Source organism: Oncorhynchus keta, chromosome 4, assembly GCF_023373465.1.
Source record: "Oncorhynchus keta strain PuntledgeMale-10-30-2019 chromosome 4, Oket_V2, whole genome shotgun sequence".
NCBI classification, from domain to species: domain Eukaryota; kingdom Metazoa; phylum Chordata; class Actinopteri; order Salmoniformes; family Salmonidae; genus Oncorhynchus; species Oncorhynchus keta.
Window position 1 is genome coordinate 69258654 of NC_068424.1, and position 12307 is coordinate 69270960.

The following is a 12307-nucleotide window of genomic DNA, read 5'->3' on the forward strand; positions in this document are numbered from 1 at the left end:
CACTGATGTAGAATAATGGCCTCGCTACTACAGTGCACTCGGAAAGTACTCAGACCCCTAGACCTTTTCCACATTTCGTTACGTTACAGCCTTACTCTAAAATGGATTAAATAAAACATTTCCTCAATCGACAAACAGGTTTTTAGATTTTTTTTTTCAAATTAAAAAACAGAAATACCTTATTTACATAAGTACTCAAACCATTTGCTATAATACTAGATATTGAGCTCTGGTGCATCCTGTTTCCATTGATCATCCTTGAGATGTTTCTACAACTTGATTGGAGTCCACCTGTTGTAAATTCAAATGATTTGACATGATTTGGAAAAGAACACACCTGTCTATATAAGGCCCCACTGACACACAGCCAGGGCAATGCAGGAGTGGCTTTGGGACAAGTCTCTGAATGTCCTTGAGTGGCTCAGCCAGAGCCCGGACTTGAACCAGATCAAACATCTCTGGAGAAACCTGAAAATAGCTGTGCAGCGACACTCCCCATCCAACCTGAGAGCTTGAGAGGATCTGCAGAGAAGAATGTGAGTAATTCCCCAAATACCCTAGAAGTCTCAAGGCTTTAATTGCTACCAAAGTTGCTTCAACAAAGTACTGAGTAAAGGGTCTGAATACTGGCTTTGTCATTATGGGGTATTGTGTGTAGATTGAGGAAAAAATACAATTAAATACATTTTAGAATAAGGCTGTAATGTAACAAAACGTCAAGTGGTTTGAATACTTTCCGAATGTACTTTACGTCGTAGTTTGGACTTGATCTTATTTATTTCTAGAGAAACTGCACATTGAGCTAACAGAAAAAGACACATGAAATGGAATTCAAATAATTGAACCCACATTGGTCATTTAGTTACATTAAAAAAACAAAGTTATCAAAATGTTAGTGAATCGCTCAGCACTACTGGCCTATGATCAGCCTGTACTGCTGTGACACTATGATAAACCAAGGTGTTTGGAGTGGAGTTCGACATCAGAGCACATCAATTATCTGTCAACAAGTGATAACACAGAGTGGTGTGGTGACAAAGTGACACATACTGTCTGTCTCTCTCCTGAATTCCTCCACCATCCCACAATCCCCAGCTTCCTGGCCTCGTCTGACATCGCTGGAGGAGGGGAGAGGAGGAGCGGGTCGTCCCCTGGTGGAAGGCTTTGGGTCTTCTCGTTCCCATGGAAACACAGCTGAGGGAGTGGAGGAGTCTGATTGGTGTGACAGGCGCCGGTGGGGCGTGCCCTTGGCTTGTTGTTGTGGGAACATGGGCGTGGGTGAGAATCCAGGTTCAGAGAATTTGAGCTGTTGCTGAAAGTGGGAGGGAAAAAATAGGGAGGGATGAAAACAAGTGCAACTAGAGCACTGGGTTATTGCACATATGACAGAATACAGGGTGTACATATGTGGCTGAGAAGGCCTCAGTTTTAGGTATTGAACTCACACTGACGTGTGGTGCTTTATTGTCCCCCTCGCCTCTGTGTCCCTGTCTTTCCTCCTGTCTCCCACCTACAGGGATACAACACCCATAGTTCAGTTACTCAGCCACACTCAAGACTCAGCTAAGAAAGAGCTCTCCTGTCTTCCACAGCCTGAGACCAGGACCAAAGGGAGAGAAGACTAGGAGTGCCATGGGAGAAAATAGAAGGAAGATACCAAAAGAGAGCGGGAGGACATCAAGGGAGTGAGTAGAGTGCTGTACCATTGTGGTCCCATGGTGATGTCATACTCCAGCATGGGGTGGAAAACAACATGGAGTCTCCAGAGCTGTTAGTGTTCTGTAACTTCTCTAGCTCTGCCTCCAACCTGTGAGAGAGAACATGGGAAACAAAGGACAGAAATGTTTTAAAGACAACCTTTGAACTGCACACACACACCCTCCTTCTGTGCATAAAAATAATAAACATGTATGCCACTCAGCAGTTCTTAATCTCAAACATTCCAAGACATGTTCCACTTTCCTACACACATTAACTCAATACACACACACACGTAGCTGCTGCTACTAACCTTTTGACCTCCTTTTCGAGGGTGTGTGTGAGGGTTCGTGCTGAGCCCAGCTGTCCCTCCAGTGAACACACCTGGGCCTGTTTCACTTGGAGATCCTGAGAGAGACGCTCCCGCGCACACGCACCTGCCTGCACCTCCTCACGAGCCCCCTGTAACTCCCTCTGTACACACTGCAGCTCCCCGCGCACCTCCTCATACTGGAGGAGAGAGCAGGGCAGACAGAGGATAGATAACTCAATAATACCAGGAAATAACCATTTAAAGAATACCAGGAAAAACTATTTACTTCCTGACATACAAGTAGTACACAGACACTAGTCTGGGAGCCAGTCTGTTTCTACTTTCACCATCTTGGCATGACAACAACATAGCAATTGGATAAAAGCAACAACAGACTGGTGTTTAGGCTACTAACGACAAACATGACTAAAGCAGAAGGGTTTTCACAGCATAAGGAAAGAATGAGAGGAGAAGCATTAGTATTAAAGCAGCAGAGCAAAGTGCTGCATTGCTATAGTTCTTACAGCTCAATCTCTTTATCTATCTCTACTGTAATCATAACCTAACTCAGGTGACAACTTTCTCTGCCTAACTTTGACTTGTTCGTACAGTACCTTGACAGTCTGTTTGTTGAGGGAGGTCTGTGTGCTGTCCAGCTGCAGCTGTTTCTGCTGTCTCTCTCTGTTCAGCCTCTCTTGCTGGACCTGCAGCTCCTTGACCTTCTGCAGGGCCCGGCCAGACAGGCCCACTGTCCAGTCCTCCTCTGCCCAGCTCATCTCCTCCCGATCAGGGTAGATGTGTCAGACACCAGAGTTAGTACACTGGAGAACCAGTCTGGTAAGACCAATACGCCCCAGGAAGTTAAGGCTGGAATAGAAACAGTGACTTCAATAAAGTAGAACAATAAGACGTAGATAGAGATGAAGAAACAAATAAGAATAAAAAGAAAGTGTGTGTACGTGTGTCTGTCTGAACATGCTTCAGTCTATCATGGAGCTTGCCTTAGTTTGAACCGTGTAACCAAGGCTAGATCTCCTTTTTACAGTAGAGCTGTGGGGACTGTGACTCAGTGTTTTCCTAGGAGACAGAACTTGCCAGTTTCCACCAGTGCAGACCGCCTCCTTCAGGGATTGGCCACTTTTCATGAAGGATGATTCAAAAACATCTTATTTGAATGTTTAGTCTTATATTTGTTTGTCTAAACAACACATTTCCTGTAACACTGTGCGCATGTTTTCACTTTTGCAATAGCCTACGGGTTTGCCAGCTCCTCTGGTTTATAGCCATGACAATAACACAAACACAGAGGCAATGAGATACACAGAGACGGTTTGAGCCGAGGAATGAAGAAAATCCTGATTGAAGATCATGATCTAACCAAACCCATCATGGCTCAATCAAGTGCCTCCATGCAAAGGTGTGTAGCTATGCACCCTGTGACTCAGGCTACAAACAGATTCTGCGTCCCAATGCATCCTATTCCCCATGTAGTGCAATACTTCTGACCAGGGTGCCCAAAACTACTAGACTATATAGAGAATAGGATGCCATTTTGGACACAGGGAAAGCGAGAGAAGGAGGCAGGTCCTTGAAGAGAGAAAAAAATGTCCTGGTTGTCATTGCTCAATGTTATGTCATTGTTTACGTACAGTTTCTGTCTGTAAAGAACGAGTCAATGAAACGCCAAATAAATAAAAGGACGCTGGTTTGAACTGAACTGACAGCAGGTCAGACATTATGTTTATTTAACTAGGCAAGTCAGTTAAGAACAAATTCTTATTTAAAATAACGGTAGAATCCTACACAATGACGACATGAGTCACCTGCACTGACAGTGATAGCGTTGAGAATGGCAATGTATGGCTGGCACTGCAATACTATTGTTTCAGTCTCTATCTAGTGTGACAACAATCACATTGTGGTTAGAACGTAAAGTTGGCCTGGTCGCATGCTGCTTTTAAACCGTACCACATGCTAGGTAGAGGCCATAGTGCAATTCACAGCTCAACGTTCTGAAAATCTTAATAGTATTTAGCTACAGCTAATCATAGCAGCAGAGTTACTGAAACTAAAAGAACCATGATGTGGCCATTCCTAGGAAGTACTGTTTGACAATAAATAATGTGATTAGGAGACAGCTGTGGCAACGTTGTTCAAACCAGCAAGATCAAAATCATTTAGAATCGGTCTCTTGCCAGGATTGTCACTCGTCTTCAACAACTTGGATGAAATCATGAAAGTGGAGAAGACAATATTGTTGTCTGTTTGATTCACTGAAAGAACACACCATGCAACACACAATGACATTGTTTTGAATATTCAAATAAGCTAGCTAGTAGTGAATCAACTTGTCTTTACTGTAGCTAGAAATATAATCACAGCAGAGTGGAGTAAAGACGGCTAGCCACCTAGCCAGTATTGACAATTCTACACATGCATTATTATGCAAGCAATGTAACTAACTAGTTGAATTAGCCAAACCAGACTAGCCGTTAGCCAGCTAGCTCGCTATGATGACTTACCATTTATGTCGCAATCCTGTTTATATTGATGTGAAATCCAAATGCTCCAACGCGACAACTTCAGATACACTTCGATTTGTCCCTTCACATGTGGTGGATTACAAGTTTAATGTAAATATTTCAGCAGCCGCGTGTCTTATGATGGTTTCAAAATGTGTTAGCATTTCAGTTCAACAACTGCATGCTAAAACCCGCGAGTCTCGTGCCGCCTGACGAGCCAACAATAAAACGATTTGTCGTGAGAGGGAGGGGTTCGGTGAGGTATGGCCAGAAGAGAGGGGTTCGGTGAGGTATGGCCTGAAGAGAAGGGTTCGGTGAGGTATGGCCTGAAGAGAAGGGTTCGGTGAGGTATGGCCAGAAGAGAGGGTTTGGTGAGGTATGGCCAGAAGAGAGGGTTCGGTGAGGTATGGTCAGAAAAGAGGGTTCGGTGAGGTATGGCCAGAAGAGAGGGTTCGGTGAGGTATGGTCAGAAGAGAGGGTTCGGTGAGGTATGGCCAGAAGAGAGGGGTCGGTGAGGTATGGTCAGAAGAGAGGGTTCGGTGAGGTATGGCCAGAAGAGAGGGGTCGGTGAGGTATGGTCAGAAGAGAGGGTTCGGTGAGGTATGGCCAGAAGAGAGGGGTCGGTGAGGTATGGTCAGAAGAGAGGGGGTCGGTGAGGTATGGTCAGAAGAGAGGGGGTCGGTGAGGTATGGTCAGAAGAGAGGGTTCGGTGAGGTATGGCCAGAAGAGAGGGTTCGGTGAGGTATGGCCAGAAGAGAGGGGTTCGGTGAGGTATGGCCAGAAGAGAGGGGTCGGTGAGGTATGGCCAGAAGAGAGGGGTCGGTGAGGTATGGCCAGAAGAGAGGGGTCGGTGAGGTATGGCCAGAAGAGAGGGGTTCGGTGAGGTATGGCCAGAAGAGAGGGGGTCGGTGAGGTATGGCCAGAAGAGAGGCGGTCGGTGAGGTATGGCCAGAAGAGAGGGGGGACATAGGAAGACCTCTGATGACACCTAGCGATGAAAGACGATTCTCTATGATTAAACTATTTTTTAAATGTATTTATTTAACCTTTACTTAACTAGGCTAGTCAGTTAAGAACAAATTCTTATTTACAATGACGGCCTACCAAAAGGCAAAAGGCCTCCTGCGGGGACGGGGTTTAAAAATTAAAAATATAGGACAAAACATGCATCAGGACAAGAGAGACACCACAACACTACATAAAGTGAGACCTAAGACAACATAGCATGGCAACAACACAGCATGGTACAAACATTATTGGGCACAGACAACAGCACAAAGACAAGGTAGAGACAACAATTCAATTCAAAGGGCTTTATTGGCATGGGAAACACATGTTTACATTGCCAAAGCAAGCGAAATAGATAATAAACAAAGGTGAAATAATCAGAAATGAACATTACACTCACAAAACTTTAAAAGAAATAGAAACAGTTCAAATGTCAAATTACGGCTATGTACAGTGTTGTAATGATATGCAAAGAGTTAAGTACAAAACTGAAAATAAGTTAACATAAATATGGGTTGTATTTACAATGGTGTTTATTCTTCACGGGTTGCCCTTTGCAACAGGTCACAAATCTTGCTGCTGTGATGGCACACTGTGGTATTTCACAGACTAGAAATTTGATTTGTTTTCAAATTCTTTGTGGGTCTGTGTAATCTGAGGGAATTAAAGTGTCTCTAATATGGTATTACATTTGTCTTCTTTTGAGAGCCAGTTCTGCCTACGGCGGCCTCTCTCAATAGCAAGGCTATGCTCACTGAGTCTGTACATTTTTATTTTTTTATTTTACCTTTATTTAGCTAGGCAAGTCAGTTAAGAACAAATTCTTATTTTCAATGACGGCCTAGGAACAGTTAGTCAGAGCTTTCCTTAATTTTGGGTCAGTCACAGTGGTCAGGTATTCTGCCACTGTGTATTCTTTGTTTTTGGCCAAATAGCATTCCAGTTTGCTCTGTTGGTTAATTTTTTCCAATGTGTCAAGTAATTATATTTTTGTTTTCTCATGATTTGTTTGGGTCTTTTTGTGTTGCTGTCCTGGAGCTCTATGGGGCCTTGTGTTTGTGAACAGAGCCCCAGGACCAGCTGGTTTAGGGGACTCTTCTGTAGGTTAATCTCTCTGTAGGTGATGGCTTTGTTGTTGAAGGTTTGGGAATCGCTTCCTTTTAGGTGGTTGTAGAATTTAATGCCTCTTTTCTGGAAGCTTCGCACAAAGTAGCCATAACTGTCAGTAAGAGTGTCCATGATTGAGTCTTTGAACGAAGAGATGGAGATAAAGTTATTCCATTATCAATCATTGCAGAAATTACAATCATTTAAAAAAATAGGAAGATCATTTTTTCTCTGGATACAAACTTTGTCCATGTTATGTCCATATTATCACATTAGGCCAACTGACTAGTTTGTGAAACAGATACAAATTGATAAATTGCCGACATTGCCAACTTCAAGGACAACCCATTGTTTTTTACATTGTATATGAAAACACAAGCATCTGAAAGATGATTATAATGCCCCGGAGTATTATGTTATAACGCTTATGTTCAGATTACACAACATGAGTGTGTCATCCATTATAAGCCATCTGAGTGACTACTCCCATCCACCCACCCATCCAACTGTCTCTCTCATTAGTAGGCTACAGCAATCTCACCCACCAGCTGTCTCTTTCTCTCTCCCTCTTTTTCTCTCCTCTCTACAAATTTCTCTCGCTCTCTTTTTCACTCTTTTTTTCTCTTTCTCTCTCTTGCTCTCTTTCTGTCTATATGGGGTAGCCTGAAGACGTGGTTACTCCTCTAACCCCGCTGGGTTTCCACTTCACTCAGCATTGAGGCGGCTTTACCTCATGTATAGACCTAATCTCAGATTACGCTCAAATCCAGACGACGATACCTGGAACAGCGTCGGCGTTATTAGTATGAGTTATTAGGACGATGATTATGATCTAAATATAGTTGTTGATGTTACTATTTATGTCACTAATGAGACAGTTGTCTTATACAGTGCATTCTGGAAGTGTTCAGATCCCTTCCCTTTTTCAACATTTTGTTAAGATACAGCTTTATTCTAAATATTTTACATTTTTTCTCCCTCAACAATCTACACATAAATACTCCATAATGAGACAGGATGGTGTCGAGGCACAGATCTAAACATTTATGTGGCAGTGAAGGTCCCCAAGAACACAGTGGCCTCCCATCATTGATAAATGGAAGAAGTTTGGAACCACCAAGACTCTTCCTAGAGCTAGCCAACCTGCCAACCTGAGCAGTCTGGGGAGAAGGACCTTGGTCAGGGAGGTGACCAAGAACCCGATAGTCACTGACAGAGTTCTAGAGTTCCTCTGTGGAGATGGGAGAAACTTCAAGAAGGACAATCATCTCTGTAGCACTCTACCAATCAGGCCTTTATGGTAGAGTGGCCAGACAGAAGCCACTCCTCAGTAAAAGGCACATGACAGCTCTCTTAGAGTTTGCCAAAAGGCCCCTACAGGACTCTCAGACCATGAGGAACAAGATTATCTGGTCTGATGAAAACAAGATTGAACTCTTTGGTCTGAATGCCAAGCATCACATCTGAAGGAAACCTTGCACCATCCCTACTGTGAAACATGGTGGTGGCAGCATCATGCTGTAGGAAGTTTTTCAGCAGCAGGGACTGGGAGACTAGTCAGGATCGCGGGAAAGATGAACGGAACAAAGTACAGAGAGATCCCTGATGAAAACCTGCTCCAGAGTGCTCAGGACCTCAGACTGGGGCAAAGGGTCACCTTCCAAAAGGACAATGACCATAAGCACACAGCCAAGACAATGCAGGAGTGGCTTCGGGACAAGTCTCTGAATGTCCTTGAGTGGCCCAGCCAGAGACCAGACTTGAACCTGATTGAACATCTCTGGAGAGACCTGAAAATAGCTGTGCAGCAATGCTCCCCATCCAACCTGACAGAGCTTAAGAGGATATGCAGAGGAGAATGGGAGAATCTCCTCAAATACAGGTGCCAAGCTTGTAGCATCATACCCAAGAAGACTTGAGGCTGTAATAACCAAAGGTACTTCAAAAAAGCATTGTGTTTCATCACATTGGCAGAGGGTGCACCCCCCTATCTACATCGACGGGACCGCAGTGAAGAAAGTGGAAAGCTTCAAGTTCCTTGACGTACACATCACTGACAAACTGAATTGGACCACCCACACAGACCGTGTGGTGAAAAGGTGCAACAGAACCTCAGGAGGCTAAAGAAATTTGGCCTGTCACCTAAAACCCTCACAAATGTTTACAGAAGCACAATTTAAGCATTCTGTCGGGCTGTATCACTGCCTGGTATGGCAACTGCACCACCCGCAACCGCAAGGTTCTCCAGAGGATGGTGCGGTCTGCTCAACGCATTACCTGGGGCAAACTATGCGTCCTCCAGGACACCTACAGCACCCGATGTCACAGGGAGGCCAAAAAGATAATCAAGGACATCAACCACCCGAGCCACTGTCTGTACACCCCGCTATCATCCAGAAGGCGAGGTCAGTACAGGTGCATCAAAGCTGGGAACAAGAGACTGAAAAACAGCTTCTATCTCAAAGCCATCAGACTGCTACACAGCCATCACTAGCACATTAGAGGCTGTATATGTATATACTGTTTTCTATACTATTCTACAGTATCTCATTCACTTAATGTTTACATATCTTGCATTACTCATCTCATATGTATATACTGTATTCTACACTATTCTACTGTATCTTAGTCCGTTCCACTCTGACCTCGCTCGTCCATATGTATATAGTCTTAATTCATTCCAACCTAGATTTCTGTGTATTGGGTATATGTTGTGTAATTTGTTAGATATAAATTGTAAGATATTACTGAACTGTCGGAGCAAAAACACAAGCATTTCGCTACACCCGCAATAACATCTGCTAAGCATGTGTATGTGACCAATAAAATTTGATTTGGATTTGTCTGAATACTGTCCGAATGCACTGTATGTGCCTTGGTCTTCCAGGAAGAGCAGAAATGCCTTGCCAATGTCACACTCAGCCTAATATAAGTCTAGGGGTTCTATACAAATCGATATGAAGTTTACAATTTCAACTTCATCAAATGCAAGTATCATTGACAAAGCCAACACCATTCCTTTACCAACCAGCATCCAAGCAGAGCCATTATTCTAGCCCATTATCTGAGCAAAAACATTCTGGAGTACTGTCTAAATGCCACAGATCAGTGATGAAACGGTAGGCCTATGTCCTCCTTCCATGAAAATGCTCATTGTCATCACTGAGGATATTGTTCATATTTTACTGTATATTTTAGGTCCAGTGTCTCTGTTTTGATTCACAGATGACAGATGCTTACTGAACAAAACTGCTGGTAACCCCTGCTGCTACGCTGCTCTAGTTGGCTGACTGGATACGTACAGGCTGACACATCTAGCAACACCTCCAGGTGTGCTTATGAGGTTAGTCCGGTAAAAGACCTGTCAATCACTGTATATTAATACAGGATTACATTCATTGTCAATCACGAAGGAACACATACCTATCTGCCACGGACCTTCGAGGTAGCAAGGTGGTCAGTTAGTGGTGTGTAGGAGTGAAAGTCGACATTTTCTTTTTAACAGTTTATATTTTGCAGCTGCAAACCAAAGACAACAGAAACAACAAAAAAAGGAACTGTGAAATGAAGGCATTGTCTGCATCTTGATAAGAGGATTTCTAACCAACAAGGAGACTACTCAATAATTGACTTTGTAAAAGGTAAGCTATCAAGCTTTTGTTTGACTACAGGTAAATTAACTTTTACATTGTGTCGTGAAAAAGGCAGGTCACCGAAAGCAGAAAGCGATTCAGTGAATCTAATTACCTGTATTTACAGTTCTATCAATCAAGTAACATCCTCAGGCGTGTTTATCTACCTAATGAAGAAATTATTTGATTAAGATTTTAAAACAAAGTTAAACAAAGTTGAACAATTAAGATACATTACACAACATTTACTTTAAGTGTGTTTAAATTAATAGCATGAGTTTGCAGCATGAAAACAGTTTCAATAACTTGTATTGGTCCCATGGCTGATTCCTCTCTCCTCTCACAATAATTGCCCATCTGGAATAAATCAAGTTGATTAAATTCTGTCCCTCCCTAGATGTTCCCCTGGTCAGCAGTGTTTTCTCTGGAGCCGAAAGTGCCTGGACAGCGTACGGCAGAAGAACTAGTCACCAACACCCTGATGCTGGAGCTGGGTGCCATGGTGAAGCGCACCGAACGTATCCGCCTGGAAAGGGTGACAAAAGAGGGCCGGCGCCGGCGCAGCTCTTCCTCCGCTGACTACAGCTGGCTGGCCACTGCCCCCACCCACCAACCCTATGAGCTGACCCCCCGAGACCTGATAGAACTGCAGGACCTGTGTGCCAGGGTGCCACCGTCTCAGTGTGGCCCTGTCATTGTTAGGTGGGATTTAGTACCTTATCCGTGTAAGAGGTGTATGTACACAACACATATCCTGAATGTCTCAGGTAGATCATGGAAATGGATTCATGATCATTCTCAACAGGTTCTGATGTCTCCAAAGTGAACTTGGTGCCACCTTTTATCCCTTTGTCAGTATCACGCAAACTCATTTTGACCTTTGCCCTCTACCCCAGGTTCAGGAATCTGGTGACGGAGATTGAGCCGGAGGTTCATGAGGTGGCTCGTCTGTTCCGCACGGTTCTACGTGACTGTGTTGAGGGAGAAGAGGAGAACGAGGAGATGAGGATGAGGTCAGCCGGCTGGGACAAACAACGCAGCAAGAGCCTCTCCTTTGTAACCTTCCGCTCCAAGTTCCGCCCCGCTCCCTTCAGGGGTGGGGGCCTGGGCGGGTCACGAGGCAACCTGCAGGAGGAGTCGAGCTGGTACGAGGAAGACGAGGTGGAGCAGCAGGAGGGAGCAGCAAACGTGGCGAGAGCGGCCAGGAAGGGGAGGAGCATGAGCATGCCTGATATCACCCCCATCGAACAGAGTGCACTTGGCTGAGGGAGGGATGGAGAAAGAGAATAGGAGATGAGAGATTGATAGGGGAGAAGGTCAAGATGAGATGCAACATGAGGACAGCTCACACCTCAGCAGATTTCCACTGACTGTTTAGACATAATGCAGTTACATATGCAAGAGTAGAATTGCAAGCTTAGCCAGCAGTTTTTTTTTATTGCGAATTACATTTTCCGAATGCGTTAACACTTGAAATGCATGTAAAATGAACTAGAAAATACAGGTCTTATTTTCCAACAGATCCTTGATAATAAATTAGTTTGTGTGGATTATTGTGGGGCCATTACTACTGCATAGCTTAGTTCCAGTCCTTTGGTTGGCATGGTTACTCTATAACAATTAATTATATCAAAATTCTACAACCCTCTTACTCAGTAAAGAATTACAGTCCTTTGCACAACTTCCCCATTGTTCTTTTTTAATATGCACTTCTATCCAATACATTAGCACTATTTTCACTTTACACACTGTAGAAGTCAAGGCATTTGGCAAAAAAAAAGAGGGAAGAAATAGGAGTGTTTTCTTATTAAAAAAGTTCTGGTCGGTCATTAAATAATAGCCTGTACATAAACATCTGTCCTCAGTGAGAATGAGAGGAGATGAAGAGAAGAGGACAGTCCCCAATAAAGCAGTGAGGTCCAAACAGACAAGTTGCAGGGAAGTTTGGTTGAGAAAGACTTCACTAGGGTACTTTCAGCTCTACATAACAGGTGACATGTCATTGGTTATGACAGGGTTAATAACAA

At 43.8% G+C, this 12307-nt stretch overlaps 2 protein-coding genes across 5 annotated transcripts in view; one reads left to right on the top strand and one right to left on the bottom strand.

Moving 5' to 3' along the window:
- Window positions 1-4952, bottom strand: part of si:dkeyp-115e12.6 (centromere protein F) — a 22187-nt gene extending 17235 nt beyond the window's left edge. The window contains exons 1-6 of one of the 3 annotated variants that reach the window (XM_052513905.1): window positions 4534-4952; window positions 2626-2878; window positions 2012-2208; window positions 1704-1807; window positions 1452-1510; window positions 1051-1312 (exon numbers count right to left, since the gene is read on the bottom strand). In XM_052513905.1, coding sequence (XP_052369865.1) covers window positions 1051-1312; window positions 1452-1510; window positions 1704-1807; window positions 2012-2208; window positions 2626-2787 — 784 coding nt within the window. In that variant the 5' untranslated portion in view covers window positions 2788-2878; window positions 4534-4952. Of the gene's footprint in view, window positions 1-1050; window positions 1313-1445; window positions 1511-1703; window positions 1808-2011; window positions 2209-2625; window positions 2879-3012; window positions 3122-4533 lie in introns of those variants that run through there. The other 2 variants (XM_052513886.1, XM_052513897.1) reach the window with 2 other exon arrangements.
- On the top strand, window positions 1442-11830 carry zgc:162144 (RD3 domain-containing protein). Of its 2 annotated transcripts, none has more exons than XM_035768108.2 (5): window positions 1442-1685; window positions 9874-9991; window positions 10168-10289; window positions 10678-10982; window positions 11177-11830. In XM_035768108.2, exons 4-5 carry the CDS (start codon window positions 10678-10680, stop codon window positions 11544-11546), a joined length of 675 nt encoding a protein of 224 aa, XP_035624001.1. In that variant the 5' UTR covers window positions 1442-1685; window positions 9874-9991; window positions 10168-10289; the 3' UTR covers window positions 11547-11830. The 2 variants fall into 2 exon arrangements, with proteins under 2 accessions (XP_035624001.1, XP_035624007.1); XM_035768114.2 differs by lacking the exon at window positions 1442-1685 and adding an exon at window positions 3641-3738.
- The last annotated feature ends 477 nt before the right edge of the window (window positions 11831-12307 follow it).

Coding starts and splice junctions, on each gene's coding strand:
- zgc:162144 (XM_035768108.2), top strand. CDS start 10,678: ATGTTCCCCTGGTCAGCAGTGTTTTCTCTGGAGCCGAAAGTGCCTGGA. Junction 10,983..11,176: donor TGTGGCCCTGTCATTGTTAG/GTGGGATTTAGT, acceptor CCTCTACCCCAG/GTTCAGGAATCTGGTGACGG.